Source organism: Pan paniscus, chromosome 12 (assembly GCF_029289425.2).
Source record: "Pan paniscus chromosome 12, NHGRI_mPanPan1-v2.0_pri, whole genome shotgun sequence".
In the NCBI taxonomy this organism is placed as follows: Eukaryota; Metazoa; Chordata; class Mammalia; order Primates; family Hominidae; genus Pan; species Pan paniscus.
Window position 1 is genome coordinate 81,614,189 of NC_073261.2, and position 20,181 is coordinate 81,634,369.

At 44.2% G+C, this 20,181-nt stretch overlaps 1 protein-coding gene across 4 annotated transcripts in view; it reads right to left on the minus strand.

The window, feature by feature from the left end:
• Positions 1-17,689: 17,689 nt before the first annotated feature.
• The window catches only part of CAMKMT (calmodulin-lysine N-methyltransferase), a 413,124-nt gene continuing 410,632 nt past the window's right edge, over positions 17,690-20,181 (minus strand). For all 4 annotated transcript variants that reach the window (XM_063594979.1, XM_034953047.2, XM_008976233.4 and 1 more), the window contains one exon: positions 17,690-18,256. In XM_063594979.1, the coding sequence (XP_063451049.1) occupies positions 18,179-18,256 (78 nt within the window). In that variant the 3' untranslated portion in view covers positions 17,690-18,178. The remainder of the gene's footprint in view (positions 18,257-20,181) is intronic.

Sequence of the window (20,181 nt, forward strand, 5' to 3'; positions counted from 1 at the left end):
CTGGCCTAATGAAACCTTTCTTCCAGGGACAATGCCATTTCCATTAAATTAAAGCTCAAGCCTTAACAATGCCCCAGAACAAACCCAATTTGAATATTTAATTTGGGATGGAAGGAGCTGGGTAAACACCTCACTCCCATCAGCCCCTTTCTGGAGACCCCTTGCAGCAAACTCAAGGGAAGAGTCCTGGGTTGTTGATGTCAGGTTAGCACCTGTCGTTGCCAGTATCAAAGGTGGAAAATTCCACATCATTAATATTCAATTGACAATAAAGAATGTTAGTCCTAACTGAAAAAAAAAATCTAGGAAGTGAATACTGATCAGATAAGCAATGAACTAAAATCTGTTTGTTCTGAGCCTTGCAAGCTACAAAGCCTTTAGGATGGGAGCTCTCTCCCCCAGCCCACTGCTCACGACGCACAGGCAGCCCAGAGGTCCTCTGAGAATTGTATGCTGCCTCACACCGCACCCAAATTCCTCCCTCTTTGATCCTTCAAAGAGAATGTCTAAAAGGAAGAAATGTCTAAATGTGCTTGATTTAAAAAAAAATTACTGTAGTGACGTCAAGTGCACTGTAAGGGAACAGAATTTTTTGTATCTTCCTTCTCTACTTGGCAACCAGGCAGCCAGGCAACCAGCACCTGTGAGACAGAGTTCTGTGTGGGCTCCTCTGCATCAAGAGTCAGAATTACCCAGGAATAATTTATCCGCAGATTCTCTGTGCAGTTTTCTTGTCCCTACTCACAGCACATCAGCTGATTGTTGGGCTTCTTTTTGTCCCTTGCTTCCTGGTGAAGACCCATCTTTTGTTCTGTCCTCCCGAAGATGGAAATCAGTCCTAACATGTTGATGTGCTGGCTCTATTTCCTTAACACTTCTGTTTTCCTGAATTTTCGTAGTCTTTACATCTAGCACAGATGATCAAAAGCAGCTTAATCACACTGTAAGGGGGTGAATCACTGACACATCTAATTTCTCTGTCAAAAATTTGGTTTCTACCTTGCCAATGAAGAATGGAAGGGAATATGGGAAAGAAATATCTTTTGGCATTGCTGTCCCGGAGATTCTAGAGCCTCACTTTGGTCCTACTGTGCAGGCCGCAAGTGACCCCACGATGTGGGTGGGTGCAGCTGCTGGAGCAGTGCTGATGTCACAGGAGAAATTCTAACCACGCTCCCAACACCTATTTCAGGGGTTGGCAATCAAGTCCCAAGGCAAAAGTGACATCTAAGGTGATTTTAGAGATGGCCACCAGGATCACCCAACCATTGGCTACTGGTTGAGGTCTTGGGAGGCCAGAGCCTAAAGCCCAGGGAAAGCTTCTTTTCAGGCAGGGTGTGGGTGTGGGTGTGGGTGTGTGCATGAGCACCATGTGTGAGGCAGGGAATGAAGGCTTGGCATGCCACTTTAGATGGTGGCTGAGAATCAGATGTGCCTGCATCTGGTGGGATAGACTGTCTCACATCTGCCCAACTCATACACATCACAGCCCCAGCTCTAAGAGCTCATTGCTCAGAAACAGTTTTCAACTCTTCGTTTGCTTTAACAGTGCTAACAGGCTGAGAACCAAGCATGGGTGATGCCACCCTTCTCTTCCTTTGCATTTGAATTCACCTGGAAGCCTTCTTTTTAGGTGAGCCTTTCCTCTGGGCAAGAAGGTCACAGGCAGAGTGGCCAGGATTCATCTGGGCAGAGGTGGCCAGGCAGCCAACTGGCCTCTCCTTGGGTAGGTTGCCTCACCTCTCTGAGCCTCATTTTCCTGATTATTTTAATACAGTTAGGTGCCCAATGAATCTGAGCTCCTATTTCCCTTGGGGTCCTTCCAATCCTCAGCCAGTGTTTTCTGTCCTTTAAATAGTTCCATGATTATAAAATATGTGACCTCCAAAGACAATTTTTAGAGTTGCTCTTAGGAGGCTTGTGACATTTCACCAACTCCAGAATGCAGCTCAGAAAAGAGGGTAGAGATGGAGCCAGAGATATGTCTTGAGTGGGCACTTGTCCAGCCTCCTCCCTCTGGCCTTCCCGTCAATCAGCCATGCTGTACCGACTACTCACCAGGTGCCAGTTGCTGCCACACCTCAGCGAGTGAGGCACTGACCCCACCTCCGGGCAGCACATCGGCCCTGGGCTCCAAGGTCTAACAGAGAGCCCTAGGAAAGTCCTGCACTCCTGCACTTGGCACACACACCAAAGACAGACCTAGGACTGTGCTTCCACATCTGCACCCACCAGTGCAGGAGCATCATCACTCCAGGTCCTTGGATGGGTGACATGAGGTTAGCAGCCCCCAGGGCCCCCACTGCTCCCAAATAAATTCCAGCGTTCTCACTCTCCTTTCTCACTCCCCAGCCCTCAGCTGGCTCTGTGTGTCCTCCTGTCCCCGCCACTACCTGCCAGAGTGGCTGGAACAGCCTCTCACTGGGCCTTCTTCCTCACCCATTCTCCTCACAGCAGCCAGAGTAAGTTTCTAAGAATCAGGCCGGGCGTGGTGGCTCAGGCCTATAATCCCAGCACTTTGGGAGGTTGAGGTGGGTGGACTGCCTGAGCTCAGGAGTTAGAGACCAGCCTGGGCAATATGGTGAAATCCCATCTCTTCTAAAAATACAAAATTAGCCGGGCGTGGTGGCATGTGCCTGTAATCTCAGCTGCTCAGGAGGCTGAGGCAGGAGAACCACTTGAACAAAGAGGTGGGGGGTGCAATGAGCCAAGATCACACCACTGCACTCTAGCCTGGGCAACAGAGTGAGACTCTGTCTCAAAAAAATAAAAAATAGTCCAGGCGCGGTGGCTCATGCCTGTAATCCTAGCACTTTGAGAGGCCAAGGTGGATGGATCACGAGGTCAGGAGTTCGAGACCAGCCTGGCCAAGATGGCGAAACCCTCTACTAAAAATACAAAATTAGCCGGGTACAGTGGCGGGTGCCTGTAATCCCAGCTACTCAGAAGGCTGACGCAGGAGAATCACTTGAACCCAGGAGGCGGAGTTTGCAGTGTGCCGAGATCATGCCACTGCACTCTAGCCTGGGTGACAGAGCAAGACTCCATCTCAAAATATAAAATAAAATAAAAAATAAACATAAGAATCAGACCATGCCACTCCCCTTCTTAGGATCCTCCAGTGGCTTCCCATTGAAATGAAGTCCAGCTTCCCCTCCATGGCCTACAAGGTCCTGCACTGCACAACTGGGCCTGCACACTCCCTGGCGGATGCCACTCCCTGGCGGATGCCTTGCTCTGCTCCCTGCGCGTCTGCAGGTTTGCTCCTGCCTCAGGACCTTTGCACTTGCCACTGCCTCTGCCTGGAATGGCCTTCCCCTCAATCTTGAAAGGTTGACTTCATTGTCATTTAGGTTTCAACTAAAATGCTGCTGCCTTAGAGACAGCTTTCTTGACCTCGGATCCAAAGGAAGCCCAGTCACTTTCTAAAACATCACCTCGTTTTATTGTCCTCACTGCCTCTATCCCAATTTGAACCAGTCTTATTTGTCTAAATTTCTGTTGCCTTTCTCCCCCTACTGAAGTGTTGGCTCCTTGAGATCAGGGACTTTGTCCATCTTGTTCGCTGCTCTCCCCGGACTGTCTGACACCTCTTAGGCATTCAGGGAGTATCTATGAGATGAGTGAATGGATAATCTTTACCCCATTGAACTCCACATTCCTGCCAAGTCAAACATTTCCTGAAATCTTCCTGTGGGCCTCAGCTCATAAGCTTCAAGCCCCTGGTATGCCCTTTCTTTCCACTTCCACAACTTTCGAAGGCTAATACCAATTCTGCCTCCTCTCCCATAAGGTAGTTGCTCCTTCTTCTGATCTCTAACAACCCTCAGCCAGTCCCCTCCTCTTCCATTGATCTGGCATATTTGAGGACATGCTCTGTCTCCCCTACTAGATTATAAGCACCACATGGGCAGGGCCTTCCACCTGCTTTGTTCTCACATTCCTGTGTGCAGGAAGGACTTGCAGAAGGTGTGTACCAGGTTGAATGAGGACAGCCCTCCTGGCCCCAGATCACTCTGTGAAGCTGATGAATGTTTGTTTTGTTTTGTTTTGTTTTTGAGATAGAGTTTCACTTTTGTTGCCCAGGCTGGAGTGCAGTGGCACAATCTCGGGTCACCGCAACCTCAGCTTTCTGGGTTCAAGCACTTCTCTTGCCTCAGCCCTCCCGAGTAGCTGAGATTACAGGCATGCACCGCCATGCCCGGCTAATTTTGTATTTTTAGTAGAGACAGGGTTTCTCCATGTTGGTCAGGCTGGTCTTGAACTCCCAACCTTAGGTGATCCACCTGCCTCAGCCTCCCAAAGTGCTGGGATTACAGGTATGAGTCACATGCTCGGCCAGGAGTGGTTTCTTCACACTAAAATTCTCCCATTTCTGTTCCTTTGCCAGTTATTGGGGTCCCTTTACTTCATCTGGGTTCCCAGTGTCCTCTGCTCCCCTCCCCCACAGTGAGGCCTATTCTCAGCTCGTGTACACAAAGGACCATGAGAGTATTACCTCTCCTGAGGACAGCCTAGCTCACAGCAATCCCTCACTAGAGCTAAGGGGCAGATGTTCTCTTGGTGGAATTTTCACATCAATGACACATTTTTCCCACCCAAGAGCTTTCCTGTGCTCCTGAAATCTTGCCACATCAGCAAGTACTTGCTTTGCATCTCTCCAGCAATGTGGGGTGCCACGACCTGGACAGAGGCCAGCCCTGGCCTCCATGGGTCTTTCCTTGAGAAACCCCAAGAGCAGACATTTCCACTGCAGTGCTGGATGCCCAGAAAAACAATGTGAATCAAAGCCTAGGGTTTCTATCTATGGAAAGAGCAGAAATGGACTTCTTATTCTGTGGCCCCAACCTATTTAGCCACTGCCACCTCCCTCTCCGAGAGTATAAGAGGATGTTAGACAGGGCCCATCTCGGGGGCCAAGAAGGCAATGGGATACAAAGACCCCCCACCCTCCATGTTCCCAAGTGCTATGAACTTGCAGCCTGTGCAGCAGAAAGTGGAAGCATGTGGAGGGTCCATCCCCTCTCCAGGGCCCGTCCTCTCACGTCTCTGCCTATCCCAGGCCTTAAGGTGGGGTGGGGTCGGCTGAGGCAGATCACAGGCAAAGGGACTTGAATTCCTACAGCATTAGGTGCAGATAAGGCTGACCAACCTTATCTTCACCTGAAACTTTGAGGAACCGCCAGCAACTCCTCTTTCTTTGGGGTCAAACACACTTAGAAGTGGTTTGCTCCCCTTTCCCCATTGTCACTCACGTCGCCAGTCCAAGCTGCTATTTTCTCTCACCAAGACTACGTTATAGGAGTCTCCTAACTGGACTCTCCACTTCTAGCCCACTTTCCATCCAGCATTCAGAGTGACCTCTAAAAAATGTGCACCTCGTTATGTCATTCTCATGACTATGAACCCTTCAGTGGCTGCTCGGCCTCCAAATAAAATCCAAACTCACTAAATCCTGCACATTCTGGCCCTTGCCCAGCTCAAGTCCCTCTGCATGGGGCCCCCACCACCCTGGCCAGCTTCCCATGCCTCAGAGGCAGTAGACTCAGCTCCCCCAGGGCCTCCACCACCCACTCCCTCTGTCTGGGCTCCTCGCCCCACCACCATCTCTTCACGGGACTGGCTCCTTCTCACCAGTTGAGACCCTCGTCAGGGAGGCTTTCTCTGACCATCCTGTCTGAAGTAGGGCCCCACTATTATTCTCTCCCAATAGGACCTTATCTGTTTTTCATAGAATTTATCATACCATTTACTAATAATTATGATTTTTTGAGATAGAGTCTCACTCTGCCACTCAGGCTGGAGTACGGTGGCTCAATCTCGGCTCATTGCAATCTCTGCCTCCTGGGTTCAAGCGATTCTCCCAGTTCAGTCTCTGGAGTAGCTAGGACTACAGGCGCACGCCACCACAACCAGAAAATTTTTTTACTTTTCATAAATACAGAGTTTTGCCATGTTGCGCAGGCTGGTCTCAAATACCTGGGCTCAAGTGATCCACCTGTCTTGGCCTCCTAAAGTGCTGGGATTATAGGCGTGAGCCACCACACCTGGCTGGTAATTTATAATTATTTTATAAATGCACTGGCACATTTCAAATGCAAGCTATGTGTGGGCGGTCATTTTGTCTTTCTCACTTGGCTTCAACATGTAATAGGGTTTTTCGTGTTCAGTATTAGATTCCCCAGGGTGCCTAGCACACAACAGATAGAGGCATACCTCAGAGACATTGTGAGCTTGATTCCAGATCACCACAGTAAAGCCAATGTCACAATAAAGTGAGTCACATGAATGTTTTGGTTTCCCAGCACACAGAAAACTTATGTTTACACTATACGGTAGTCTATTAGGTTTACAATAGTATTGTCTTCAAAATGTACACTGTAATTAAAAATAGTTTATTGCTCAAAAATGCTAACATTCATCTGAGCCTTCAGTGAGTCACAGTCTTTGCTGGTGGAGGGTCTTGCCTCGATGTCGATGGCTGCTGACAGATCAGGGTGGTGGTTGCTGAAGGTTCGGGAGGTTGTGGCAACTTCTTAAAATAAGACGATAAAGTTTGCTGTATCAGTTGACTCTTACTTTCAGGAAAGATTTCTCTGTAGCATGCAATGCTGACTGATAGCATTTTACCCACAGTAAAATTTCTTTCAAAATTGGAGACAATCCTTTGAGACCCTGCCCCTGCTTTATCAACTCAGTTTCTGTAATATTCTTCATTCTTTGTCATTATTTCAACAGCATCTTCACCCCGAAGTACATTCCATCTCAAGAAATGACTTTTGTTCATCTCTAAGAAGTGACTCCTCATCCACTCAAGTTTCATCATGTGATTATAGCAATTCAGTCGCGTCTTCAAGCTCCACTTTTTATTTATTTATTTATTTATTTATTTATTTATTTATTTTTTGAGACAGAGTCTCGCTCTGTCGCCCACGCTGGAGTGCAGTGGCACAATCTCGGCTCACTGCAAGCTCCGCCTCCCGGGTTCATGCCATTCTCCTGCCTTAGCCTCTGGAGTAGCTGGGACTACAGGCGCCCACCACAACACCCGGCTAATTTTTATATTTTTTAGTAGAGACGGGGTTTCACCATGTTAGCCAGGATGGTTTCAATCTCCTGACCTCATGATCTGCCCGCCTCGGCCTCCCAAAGTGCTGGGATTACAGGTGTGAGCCACCGCACCCGGCCCAGGCTCCACTTCTAATTCTAGTTTTCTTGCTATTTCCACTACATCTGCAGTGACTTCCTCCACTGAAGTCTTGCATCCCTCAAAATCATCCACAAATGCTAAGATCAATTTGTTCCAAATTCCTCTTAACTTTTATATTTTTACCTCCTCTCATGACTCAAAAACGTTCTTAATGGCATCTAGAATAATGAATCCTTTCCAAAAAGTTATCAATTGACTTTGCCCAGATCCATAAGAGGAATCACTATCTATGGCAGCTATAGCCTTGCTTAAGGTATTTCTGAAATAAGACTTGAAAGTCAGAATTACTCCTTGATCCATGGGCTACCAAATGGATGTTGTGTTAGCAGGCATGAAAACAACATTAATCTCCATCAGAGCCCTCAGGTGACCAGGTGCATTGTCAATGAATATTTTGTCAATGAGTATTTTGAAAGGGATGTTTATTTTGAGCAGTAGGTCTCAACAGTGGGCTTAAAATATTTAGTAAACCATGCTGTAAACAGATGTGCTGTCATCCAGGCTTTATTGTTCCATTGACAGAACACTGGTGGAATAGATATAACATAATTCCTAAGGGCCATAGGGTTTGCAGAATGGTAAATGAGCACTGGCTTTGGCTTAAAGTCACCAAAAGCTGCATTAGCCCCTAAAAAAAGAGTCAGCTTGTCCTCTGAAGCCAGGCATTGGCTTCTTCTCTCTAGCTATGAAAATCCTAGGTGGTATCTTCTTTCAATAGAAGGCTGTTTCATCTACATGGAAAGTCTGTTGTTTAGTGTAGCCACCTTCATCAGTGATCTTAGCTAGATCTTCTGGATAACTTGCTGCTTTGCCTTGCACTTTTATGTTCTGGAAATGACTTCTTTCCTTAAACCTCATGAATCAACCTCCACTAGCTTCAAACATTTCTTCTGAAGATTCCACACCTGTCAGCCTTCATAGAACTGAAGAGAGTTGGGGACTTGCTCTGGATTAGGCTTTGGCTTAAGGGAATGTTGTGGCTGGTTTGATATTCTATCCAGACCACTCAAACTTTCTCCCTATCAGCAATAAGGCTGTTTTGTTTTCTTATCATTCCTGTGTTCACTGGAGTATCACTTTTAATTTCCTTCAAGAACTTTTCCTTTGCATTCACACCTTGGCTAACTGGTATAAGAGGCCTAGCTTTCAGCCTGTCTCAACATTTGACACGTCTTCCTCATGAAGCTTCACCATTTCCAGCTTTTGATTTGAAGTGAGAGACATGCAACTCTTCCTTTCACTTGAACAGTTAAACGCCATTGCAGGGTTATTAACTGGGCTAATTTCAATATTGTTGTGTCTCAGAGAATAGGGAGGCCCAGAAGAGGGAGAGAGACAGGGAACAGCCTTTCATTGGAGCAGTTAGAGCACCCAGAACATTTATTAAGTTCGCCATCTTATCTGGCTACAGTTTGTGGTGCCCTAAAACAATTACAATAGTATCATCAAAGATTACTGATCACAGATCACCATAACAATTTAATAGTGAAAAAGTAAATATTGTGAGAATTACAAAAATGTGACAGAGACATGAAGTGAGCACATGCTGTTGGAAAAATGGAGCCAATAGACTTGCTCAAAGAATTGTCACAGACCTTCAATTTGGAAAAAAAAAAAAATGCAATTATCTCCTAAGTGTGATAAAAGTATGTCTGTATTGATTAGATCAGTGAATAAAAATGGAGGAGTTTGGGCCCCCACCGCTCCTCCCTTCCCCCGCAGTGGTACCTGAGGTAGCCCTGCAATGTTCAGCCTGGGGCAGAGGAAGGTGAAACATTGGGATCCACCCCAGAACCTCATGGGAGAAAGTCCCCTGCAATGTATTACATATTCTCTAGGGCCAAGCTAATGTCTGACAACTCTCTGACAGTACCAGAGAATTCTAACTCCCTGAGGTGGCCAATATCTCTGGTCCTCCTAATAGAATGTTTTTTATCTCAAATACTTCAGAAGTTAGCATGAACTGGGAAATCAAATTATGTCGTTCAGCTCTCCTATGTTACAGAAGAGGAAACTGATGTCCACAGAGACTAAGCAGCTTGCCTACAATCACCAGCTTGGTACTGGTAGAGTCCAGGCTGGACTAGGTATTCTGATTCAAGGTTCATTGTTCTTTCTCCTGTAGCCCACTTTCTCTGGTGTCCTCTCTCAGTAGCCTGAGAGTGATGTGCCTCTGTAATAGGTTGAATTTCTGAAGGGTAAATGAGGCCTGTGGTACTTGCATCCTATTTTTGTGTTTTTGAAATGTTAGTCACTATGTAACTCACCACATTTTAGGCAAAACACTGTATCAAAAGTTAAACGTAAGGACGCAGAAAAGTACCCCCAGAGAATAGATCTGGAACTGCATGAGTTATCGGTTGCTCATCACTTAGTTAACAGACTGCCCCAAATGTAGTTGCTTTAAAACACCACCATTTTTAGCTCATGTTCTGTGAGCAGGCAATTTGGGTTGAGCTCAGCTGGGCAGTTCTTCTGCTGGCTCACCTGGCCCACTCACACAGCTGCAGCCAGAGCTGCATCTCCCAGGGGCTGTTTGGTCCTGGTTTTCTGTTCACTCCCAGGAAAAAAGAGTTGAGCCTGCAATACTTTATCTGGTAAGACAAGTCTGTGACTGAGACTACCAAGCAGGCCAACCCTCGCTGTTCCTGGGAGAGCCACTGCCGTTCAGTGGCTCATGGCTGAATAATGGGGGTGACTAGGCCACATGTCTCCACTGTCTAGCAGCACAGCCTGGGTTTTTTCACATGGTAGCTGGGTTCCAAAAACATCAAGATAGGACAAACCTCAATGCACAAGTGATTTCCAAACCTCCGCTTGTACTCATGTTTACTAATGTCTCCTTGGCCAAAGCAAGCCAAGCCAAGTTCAGAATCAAGGAGTGAAGAAAGAGTCCATTTCTTGATGGAAGGCGCTGGAAAGTACTGTTGCTATTCCCCCACCCCACCAATCTACCACAAGGGTAGAGCTGGATAAATACCTACAGTATCATATTCATATTGAGATTATTGTAACCACTGATGGTTTATCTAGTCTCTTGGGGGTGAGGGTGTGTGAGAGGACCCAGAAGCAGCACCTGGCTGTGAGGTGAGGGAAAACCACTAACAGCTGGCAGAAATGCAAGCTGGAGACTCAAAACCTCTGTCACCCAGCCCAGAGCCGAGGTTCTCATCTTATGGGGCAGAAGGTGGGCCAACCAGGAGTATCCCTGGAGAGAGGAAAGATCTCTGGACACTCAGAAGCTGTGAGCGGCTTCATTCTCCTCCAAGCTGCTTCATACTTGCTCTCGCTTGGCATCATGAGATGCTGCTTGAGAGAGAGACAGAGGGACAGTGAGAGATCCACTCAAAATGTAGGCTGGATCAGGGATGTGGCCTCTGCTCCTAAAAATAAAGCCTGTGGAGGAAAATGAAGGCTAATGTACCTGGAGGTGGAACCATAGGTCAGGTGGGCAAAGCTTTTAAATGTACTGCCTTCTGGGTTGGGAACAGCATGGTGACATTCCCTCAAGCTCAAGGAGAGCTCGGCCATCAGAAGGCAGACTGCAGATCAAGACAGTGATGGCCTGAGCTCACTTTCCGACCTAGTCTGACAGTCACGTCGTGTTCAGCTTCTACCTTTCTCACATTGGTAGGCTGCAAACCATCAAAAAGTAGAATTTCATATACAAAGCCGAGTCCTTATTCTAGATTGCACAGGTGATGCCCAGACAACAAGCCAACATTTTCAGATCCCACCGCCCAGCTTTCACCATGGACCTGGCCTGGGATGGTGCGGCCTCGGTGCCCACCGGGAAGGCAGAGTGGCCCAGCGTGGGCGGCAGAGGTGAGGGAGGGAACGCTGCTCTGAGGCCTTTTTCTTGTAGCTCCAGACAAATTAAAAACCTCCTTACCAGCCATTCATTCTGAGGAGGCCTCTTCCTTCCTCCACAGGGGGGCTGCTGTGTTGGAAGCCGATGGGATTCAGGGAGGCTGGGCCTCCCGGAGCTCTCAAGGAGGGGGAGCGGCAAGAATGGAAAGAGAGAGGCCCTAACCCTGAAGAGATTGGCAGGCAGGGAGTGGGGGCAAAGTGCAGCCCAGGTCACTGGGAAAAAAGAAATCTCAAAGTAAGGGAGTGGGGGAAAGTTCCACTTTCAGCCTAATTATGAAAGAGGCCTCGGTAGAGAGGGGCGGGGGAGCCCAAAGAAGAGAGAAAAGGGAAGTGAGATGTTGCAGAGAGCAGAAAGAGATTCTCAGGGGGCACAGGCTATTGAAGGAACGCAGGCAGGGAAAGGTGCCGCCTCTTCAAACGTGGGTCTGTTATAACTGATTTTGAGAGACCTGGAAGCATGTTCGCCTGGGACTCCCAAAGAGGGAGGGCAAAATGCCCTATTAAGGGTGGGACGAATTGATTTCCCAAAGAAGCACAGCACCATTTCCTCCAAATGCCCTCTGCAGTCCTCCTTAATCTGCCCTGGAGGCAGCAGGTGACCTCTGCACAGGCCCCTGGAGGCGCCTTTGTTCGGGGGCATTCTGCGGCCCGCCCCGCCCCCTCCCCTTGCACCTGGGCAGCAGCCTCAAAATGCACTTGTCCACCCTTGGCCGGCTCCCGTGGTGGGATGGCGGATGCCTTTGTATGTGAAAAACCACGAGCCCTCCAACTCCTGTTTTCCCTTCGGCTTGACACATTCACTAATGTATTTCCTGTTCACTCCCAGGAGAAAAAAAGAGTGCCTGCAATACTTTATCTGGTAAGACAAGTCTGTGACTGAGACTACCAAGCGGGCCAACCCTTGCTGTTCCTGGGAGAGCCACTGCCATTCAGAAAGCTTGGCTCTGCCCTCGAATCCCCAAGTGTTCCCTGCCGGGTTCTAATCCAAGCCCTCTGAGGTTTGCTAATTTAATTGTGTAATGGTCCACACCTGAGACATTCCCTGAACTATCTTTAGGACACTACTTAGCCTAAAAGAAAGACAAATAAGAGTATTAAGACAGGGACTTAGACATTGAAAGCTTTTACCATCTCCAAAACATCTGAGTCAAGCAGAAGAAAACGGGGTGGGAGGATGAGGGGTGGCCTCAAAGTCAGAACAAGCAACAAGAAGTAAATAAAGTTCTTGCTAAGTGAGTCTGAAATATGTATTTAGCCCTTGTAAATTAAGTAACACTGGTTTTTAAAGAGTGATTCTCCGAACATCTATTATTCACATCAGTAGGACAGACGATAAGCCACTGTAAGATTTATAGAAACTAAAAGACTTCCCATGCTAAAGGTTAATGAAAGTGTAATTTGAATCATGAAATCTTTATGTGTCGGCTCAATTTACACCGAGGGCTTATTAAGGATGCGTTTGGTACAGCGGGCGGCAGGTGACGTCACATTAGTATTTAAATGGGCGGGGCCAGGCTGCTCTGCATGTAATCCTTTAAAAATATAACAGCCTCTCTCTTTCCTTCTCTGTCTCTCCAGCTGTAACAACTTCACCAACTGTCTGGGTTCCACCCCGAGGATTTCACTGAGAGAACACGTTAGAGGGAATCAGGAAGCAGAAAAAAGGTCACAAATAAGCACCTCAGGAACAATGAAAGCTTTTCTCTATGCAGCAGTGGGAGAGTTGCTAGAAAAACTGGAAAGGTATTAATCAGAAGTGGCTATAAATCCTCTGGAGTTTTGCTCTTATAAAACTCCTCAGAGAAAGTCTTGAAGGAAATGCAGGTCAAAGCCCAAAAAAGCTCTTGATCAGAGATTGCTGGAGGAAAATCTTCCCAGACGCCGTTTAATAGGCAGCAATCACCCCAGGAGTGGGGAAGCCAAGTACGCTTGAAACATGGTTGCAATTCCTAATAGGTCTTGTCACACTTAAGGCACTGCAAGCTCCATCCAACGAACAGCTGAAGCTAGCTGGCGATTCATAAAGCCAACAGTTTAAAGTTTATTATGATGAAAGCACTTAATGACAGCCATCGCTAGGGGCCCATCATTTATAAAGCTGTGCTGAGTATTAGACATGTAGCATGACCACCAATTTTATGTCACAATTGCTACCATAAAATGACCTTTGGTGATTTTTGCTGCATGTGGTGGACAGCTCTTCCTTCACATTAGTGCTCTGTGGCTTTCTTTGCAGACTATTATGCTGTCTAAAGCTTATTTGGCACTGTCATGAGCCTCAACCCTTGTTATTACCCCGAAGGCCTGTCTAAAAAAAAAAATCTCATGCTCTATTACGCCACTCCAATAATTTACAGTTCTTACCAGCCTTGGTTAGCGTAATATTTTAATGCAAATATGCTTTACCATTGGATTTTATTTTAAGCACACACACACACACACACACACAATTTCCCATGCTTCTGGCTAGCAAAATATCCATTTTATGGGAGTTCACTGAAATCGGCCTCTTATTCTCTGGTCAGGTCTCACTGATTGAGCACTGTTTCCTCTGGGTCAGTTAAAACATCACCAGAAAAAAAAAAAAAAAAAAAAAAAAAAGGGTTACTTAAACTTCTGTTGAGATTTTTTTTTTTTAAGATCCTATACATGATAAACCCACTTAAGGCAGAAACACCAATTCTTATTTCCCTGCATCCAGTCGCAATGCAAATTTACATTTGAGTAACATTATTTAATTAGGCTTCCATTTTTCCACCTTCTTTGTGTAGTTAGGAAATGTTTGAATACATGCCACTTTACTGCTCCAATGTAAACTGCTGCTAAGAAAGTGGTCTGTCCACGCTACACCACCTTTAAATTGTGTATATAATTTTATAAATGATATAAAATCTGCTTCTAGCCCTGAGGAAAAAAAAAACCATAAGCATGGCACACTGCAATTTTGGAAGGATTTAAAATATGTGATTTCTGCTGGTACCTACTGTATTGGGTTTTATATAAAGCTTTTTTCAATAAGGTAAATTGTTACATGACAAACTCATCTTCCACCATTATCATCTGCTGTTTGTGTTTAACAACAGGAGTCCCGCTCTAACAAAACTGTTGTAATGGCTGTACAAATTACTCAGCTGAAAGCTTTTCACCAAACAAAACAGTATTAATCAGCAGTTCTTATGAAGGTGCTAATTAAAAACAATTTTCTTCCTCAGTTTGCAATACTAAAGCCATCTTCACTTGCACAGTTTCCAATATACAGCTACTGTATTTGCTCACACTTCAGGCCCTCTATTAACTATTGAATCTCCTATTAGCCATTTTATTACATTTCTGTTTACAAGCTTGTTGACATTTTAAAAGTCACGGTATGATCTGTTTTATCTGTTAAAAAATGTATTAATTGAAAAGTCAGGGGGACAAAAAAGGCAAAATACAGACTCCAAATGCACAGACTTCCAGGGCAGAGAACACTGTGAGCATTTAGCCACAGCCTGGAAGGTAAGCTCTCTGGGTAAAATGAAATGTGAGAATTAAAAGTGGCATTTCAGGCTTAATGGTTTGATAAACACTAACAGGATCCTTCCTAATTTGGAAATAGTCCACTCAGGAAAACATATTTACCCTGCCTAAAATCAGCCTGACTTTCAAATCCATTTTTTCTTTATGGTATACAATCAACAAAATTATGATGTTTCATACAGCCTGAACTCAGGGGATTTTGATCTAGGGTGGGGATGTACCTGGAATCTGGCGGCTGGAGCCCAGATCTCGGGTCTAAATAGCTTAATCTTTCCTGTGAGTGTGTGTGTGTATATGCTTGTACATATACTTTGACTCTCTCCCCTGTGTGGGCATTCTGCCCCACCCCCAGAGTCCAGTGAGAGGTTCTTGCCAGACAATGCTAATGAATTGTCTGGCATAGATTGGAAACAAGTCAAATGCTGACTAAGCACAAAGAAAATCCATGGAAGCTGGGTTCCTATTAAAAAACAAAAACCACCTAACCCTCATGAGAAGGTTGCCCCACTTTGGTAGCAGAGAGATGGAAAAAAACACCACTACCTCCTGCCTCTGGTATTAAAACCAGGTTCTTCAGCTGTCAAAAGCAGTTAACTAGTTTAGGACAGACACCTGGCTGTTGAAATAGGGCTCCAGAGGGCAACTAATCCTTCCATTCACTCAGTTAACTGCTGGATCCCCCAAATTGATTCAACAGGTATGCAGTGGTAAATTCAGCCCATACTGAAGCCAAAGGGAAAATCAGCAAGGGGCGGGCAGCTCTTCTCTGAAAACACCCGAGGAACTAGCCAGAAAAGCTTTCATGGCCCTGACAAGTTTTCTGCTGAATACTGAGCACCTAAATTACCCTTCCCTAATGGAAGTTACATTTTCATGCTCAGTCAAAAAGCCAACAAAATACACAATTTATACAAAATAGCATCAACCTCTTAGGTAGTCTTTTCTAGCACTTTTATCCCAATTCATGGCATATGTCTTGCTATAAAGTAAAATATATTTCTTATAACCAACTTGTATGTAGCTATTCATCTCACAGCATTAGAACTGACCACGGGCAATATTAGAAACATTCTTTCATCCAACCAAATCTACTTACTATGACAAAGGAAAATCATGAGTTTTATCAGAAGATAAAGGTACACAAAGAAAAGAAATATTATTCTTAGGATTTCCTAAGCAGACAGGCTTCCTTTCTGAAACAAACACATGCATAATTACATAGGCAATTATGGAATGGGCCATTTCAGTTGCAATTGACGCATAGAAATAATCATAAAGTTCAAAAGAAATGCAAATGGACAAACTTTCAAAGCTGCTCTATTTCACTTTTCAGTATCGGCATTCCATTAAACTTTGGGAAAATAAAAACTGTAAAAGTATTCAATAATATAGAACATTTCTTACAAACTTTCAAAGAACCTGGACTAGAGAGATTTCCAGGTGAGGATCCCATGAAGAGCAGATCTAGGAAACCCTTAACATTGTATAGGAGATTCTCTAGGTTTTAATTACATAATAAGTGAATTTCCTTACTACGTATCTCTTGGTAGCAACAGTTCAATTCTGAAACACTGTTCTCAGATATTTAAAAAAATACATTCCTAGTTTACTTTTTAAAATATAGTATCTCCCAGAGACATAAACACTGGATTTCTCCACCCACAACACACAAATGCAAACTGAATTCTTGCCAATTCACGTATTTTCTTGAGAGAAAAAAGAAAATATTCTCATAGTCCTGCTGTTCCATATTTAAAAAGAAAAAAGAATAGACCATCTTAGGTGCTACTACAGGGATGCGTTTTCTTTGTCTGGCAGAGTTAGTTGCAGGTTTTACAGAGGAAATAATTTTGCCGTATTTTCACCAGTATAAATGGAATGGCTTGTGTTGCCTTTTAAAACATGCCAAATTCTAATTTTTAAACAAGAAAATATGAAGCCAGTGTGCAACCTATACAGTCACCAAAGGAGAGCTGCCACTAGCTGAACTACTCAGCTAAATGGCTGGTTTGCATTGCCCTGGTCTTTATCTAGCACTGAGAATAGACTGCTGTTTTATCCAAAGAGGAATAAATTGCTGTTATTGTGATGTTAGCCCATCACTTGGCATTGCAATTCAAGTTTTTGTGAGAAAGAAATGTATGATCTAACTGCGACTTGACCTATGCCTTCTGAGATCCATCTAGGTGCTCTAATGGAGCAGAAAAAGTGGTGAATACAAGGACATGCAAACTGATGGTGAAAAATTTGTTTGATGATAGAAGTGAGCAGAGAAGACATTTGAGAGTCGCTGCTTTTATGACAGCTAAGTTTGTTTAACATGCAAAAGGATGCACCCCCAGTCTCTCACCTATCACTTTAATTGTATCACACTGAATACATGTTTTTGCCTCTACTAAAGACATGAGGATATATAGCTAACCTACTAATGACATTACTGCTAAAGTGGGCACAGATGATTCCTTACAGATAAACATCTGAATTTCTACAAAAGGCATTAGAGCATCTCATGGATGCACTAGGCAAGGATAAGCTTGGGTTCCCTGCAGAAAAGTCATTCTCTCTTAATCCTAGGTAGCACCTATTAAATGTTTACCATACACTTGAATCACAGCATATAACAATATATACTTATTTTAAATAAGATAATTGTGTGATTGAGTTTTTTAAAAAACTCCCCCTGGTTGCAATCTGGTTTATCAACCATTTACTCAAAATTTCTCTGGGAAGGACCTATTTTGAAAGAGGCCTGGAGAACAGCAGCAGTTAGATTTAAGCCCTGATAAAGGCTCACTTTTCATTCATAGTCAGAGCCTAAATGTGCTCTTCTTGTACCTAAACAGATAATAAGCACTCAGCACACTCCCCCTCCTTGACACAGCACACTGAGACTAATCACACATAATTGGGGAGGAGGAGCAGAGGGCTGGCCACGCTATTGTGTCCAGAGGACAAACGGTCAGTTTATGAGGCTTTGGGCTGATGTAGTCATTTCTTATACATCTATAGGGAAAAAAACATACTGTTTAAAAGGAAAAAAAGAAGGAGAGAGAGGGACAGAGAAAGGGATGGCGGATTTAATACAATTAATTGGAGGGAGATAAAAAGATACGCTTTATTTATTTTTTTAACCAGGAAAGAATCATGATATTTGCTGGGTTTACTGATTAAAAACTACCACCACCAAAACAGAACAAAGACCAAAAAAAAAAAAAAAAAAAAAAAAAAAAAATGAAGGAGGGATGGGTATCATCAAAAGAAATTCTGTCTCAATTACAGGGAAAAATATTTAGTTTGTTCACCAAATTCAAGTCACAGACAGGCAGCTTATACATATTTAAAGACAAACAAAGGTTTAGGGCAGGACGAGCAACAAGCAGAGTGTAAAAAGAGGCGGGGAGGGAGCTGGAGAGGGCAGCTGGGGAATAACGTGGGTGAGGACAGGTGGAGTCCATAGCCCACATGTCAAATGCTGCAAAGGGCGCAGGCAGGCGATTATACCCCTTACAGATTTCCGTTTTTGTAAAAATATTCCCTGTGCACTTGATATTTTTCTTCGTCTTTGAGAAGCTTAATCTTCTATCCATGTTTGGTTAAAATAAGCAGAAGCGGGTAATGAAGGTTTTCTTCATATATGTCCGGGTTTTCCTTTTTCAACTGAAAACAATAATAGAAAGAAAAAGGTAAGGGGACTCCAATTAGGGATCTTTACCAGTCAATATTAATGTTGAGTACCATGATGACTTTTACACCAAAATATATAGTTCTGGAAAAATAAATCACAGAAAAGCAACTCAAAGTAGTTCTCAGTGGCACTAATGTGACAATTCTATACATTAACATGGGGATTGTTTTTGGTGGGGGTGGGTACGGTTTTTTTCATAAATACCCAAACTGCACTTTGACCTCTATAAACTGTGAGGTACTTGACAGAAGGCAGAGCTGGGGCTCATTCATCATCACCTGACTGGGCATTTGACATAGAAGTTTCTGCTCTCTGTACCCTCTGCCTCTGACCAATGCCACACTATTCAGGCAGGCGGGCATTTCAGATCACTGCTTGGAGTCCGTGGCAACATCTGGGCACAGGGAAAGGCTTGTGGGGCCCAAGACACTGCAAAGGCTCTCCAGGTGCCTCTTAGGGGTTTTAACATTAATAATAAGTCACTCAAAAATTCTTTTCTCTGAGGAGGAGAACATACTGCAACAATTAGACTAGCACCATTCCTGTTCACACTGTGCAGGGAAGTTCTGAGGATCTTTCTGTGATAAGATTTTAAAATCCAGTTAGGTTTCTCACATATGAAGTACACTTTTTCTTCATTCAGCTGGAATAGTTTTAAAGTTATATTTATTCTAGCAAATAAAAATTTGCCATTTATAAAGACAAAATTAATATTTTTGAAGGTGGAATTTATGAGCCAATTGTTAATTTCTTTTTAGATTATAAGAATAAAAAAATAAATATTTCTTTAAATTATACAGGGAGTCAATTCCTTTATTGTTTAAATTAGTCCAACACCACCCACTCCACCCACCCTAAAACAAAATGAATGGCCTCAACATCACACTCTCCCAGGTTGGTCCCTCTGGGGCATGTTAACTTGAATCTTTTCGAAGTGCATGTTCCTTCTAAATCATATTCCCAAACCATGACATGGACATGCTGTCACTATTAAGGACAGGAGTCATGAGCCCAATTCCCCTTTTCCGCTGGGGAACATAAAGCTAATTCAGCCTTTAATTTCTAATCCACTTTCCAATCCACTTTCCCAAGAACTGATGGTGGTACAGTCACTGAGGTGACTTCATTCTGTTTTCTTAGACAGAGTTTGTTCTGTGTACAGATGATTTGTTATCTATTTAGGAAGATCCTTGTGGATTTTTGCTGCTACCAAAGTAGCGAGAGTGTTAAGCCTAAACACAGGTCCTCCAACCTTACTATTTAGTCTAATTTTAGAAAATGCTGAGAAAATGGCTTCACCAACTTCCCAGTCCATACCCACTGACCGGGACTTACCACTGTAAATACTTTTGTTGCCAGTTGCCCTAGTGATAGAGGGAGCTCACTGAAGTATTTTATAGAGGGAAGAGAGGACCAAGCTAGCTCAATTCTTTCCTTGGGGATTGGGGATAAGGGAAAGTTGATTACTCAGTGGCAGTCAGCTGACCTACTCACTCACAATGCACTAATATACAGAGACTCAAATGAGCTCTTTATCAAGTCCCTGAGGTAATATGTGGGATAAATAATTCTTCTGTAAATATGGGTTAGAAATCACTTTTAACTTGGATTCTATGCTGACCTCTGGAGGCCAAAGTGGAGGCTTCGTTGCTGAAAGGGGCCAGGGGCCAGCCCCATCTTGCCTGTGAGACCTTTCCACAATGGGGAAGAGCTGACAACCCTCAAAGGCAACACTATAACCCAGCCCTGGATCATTTCTGAATCAAGCAAGTCTGTTATGTGAGGGTACTTGAACACATACAAAGCTCTTAGCCAATACTTGCTTCGATGGGGGAATGTTATGAGTTTTAAGAATAATTCCATTTACCCAGGCTGTACTTCCTTGCCCAATTAATAA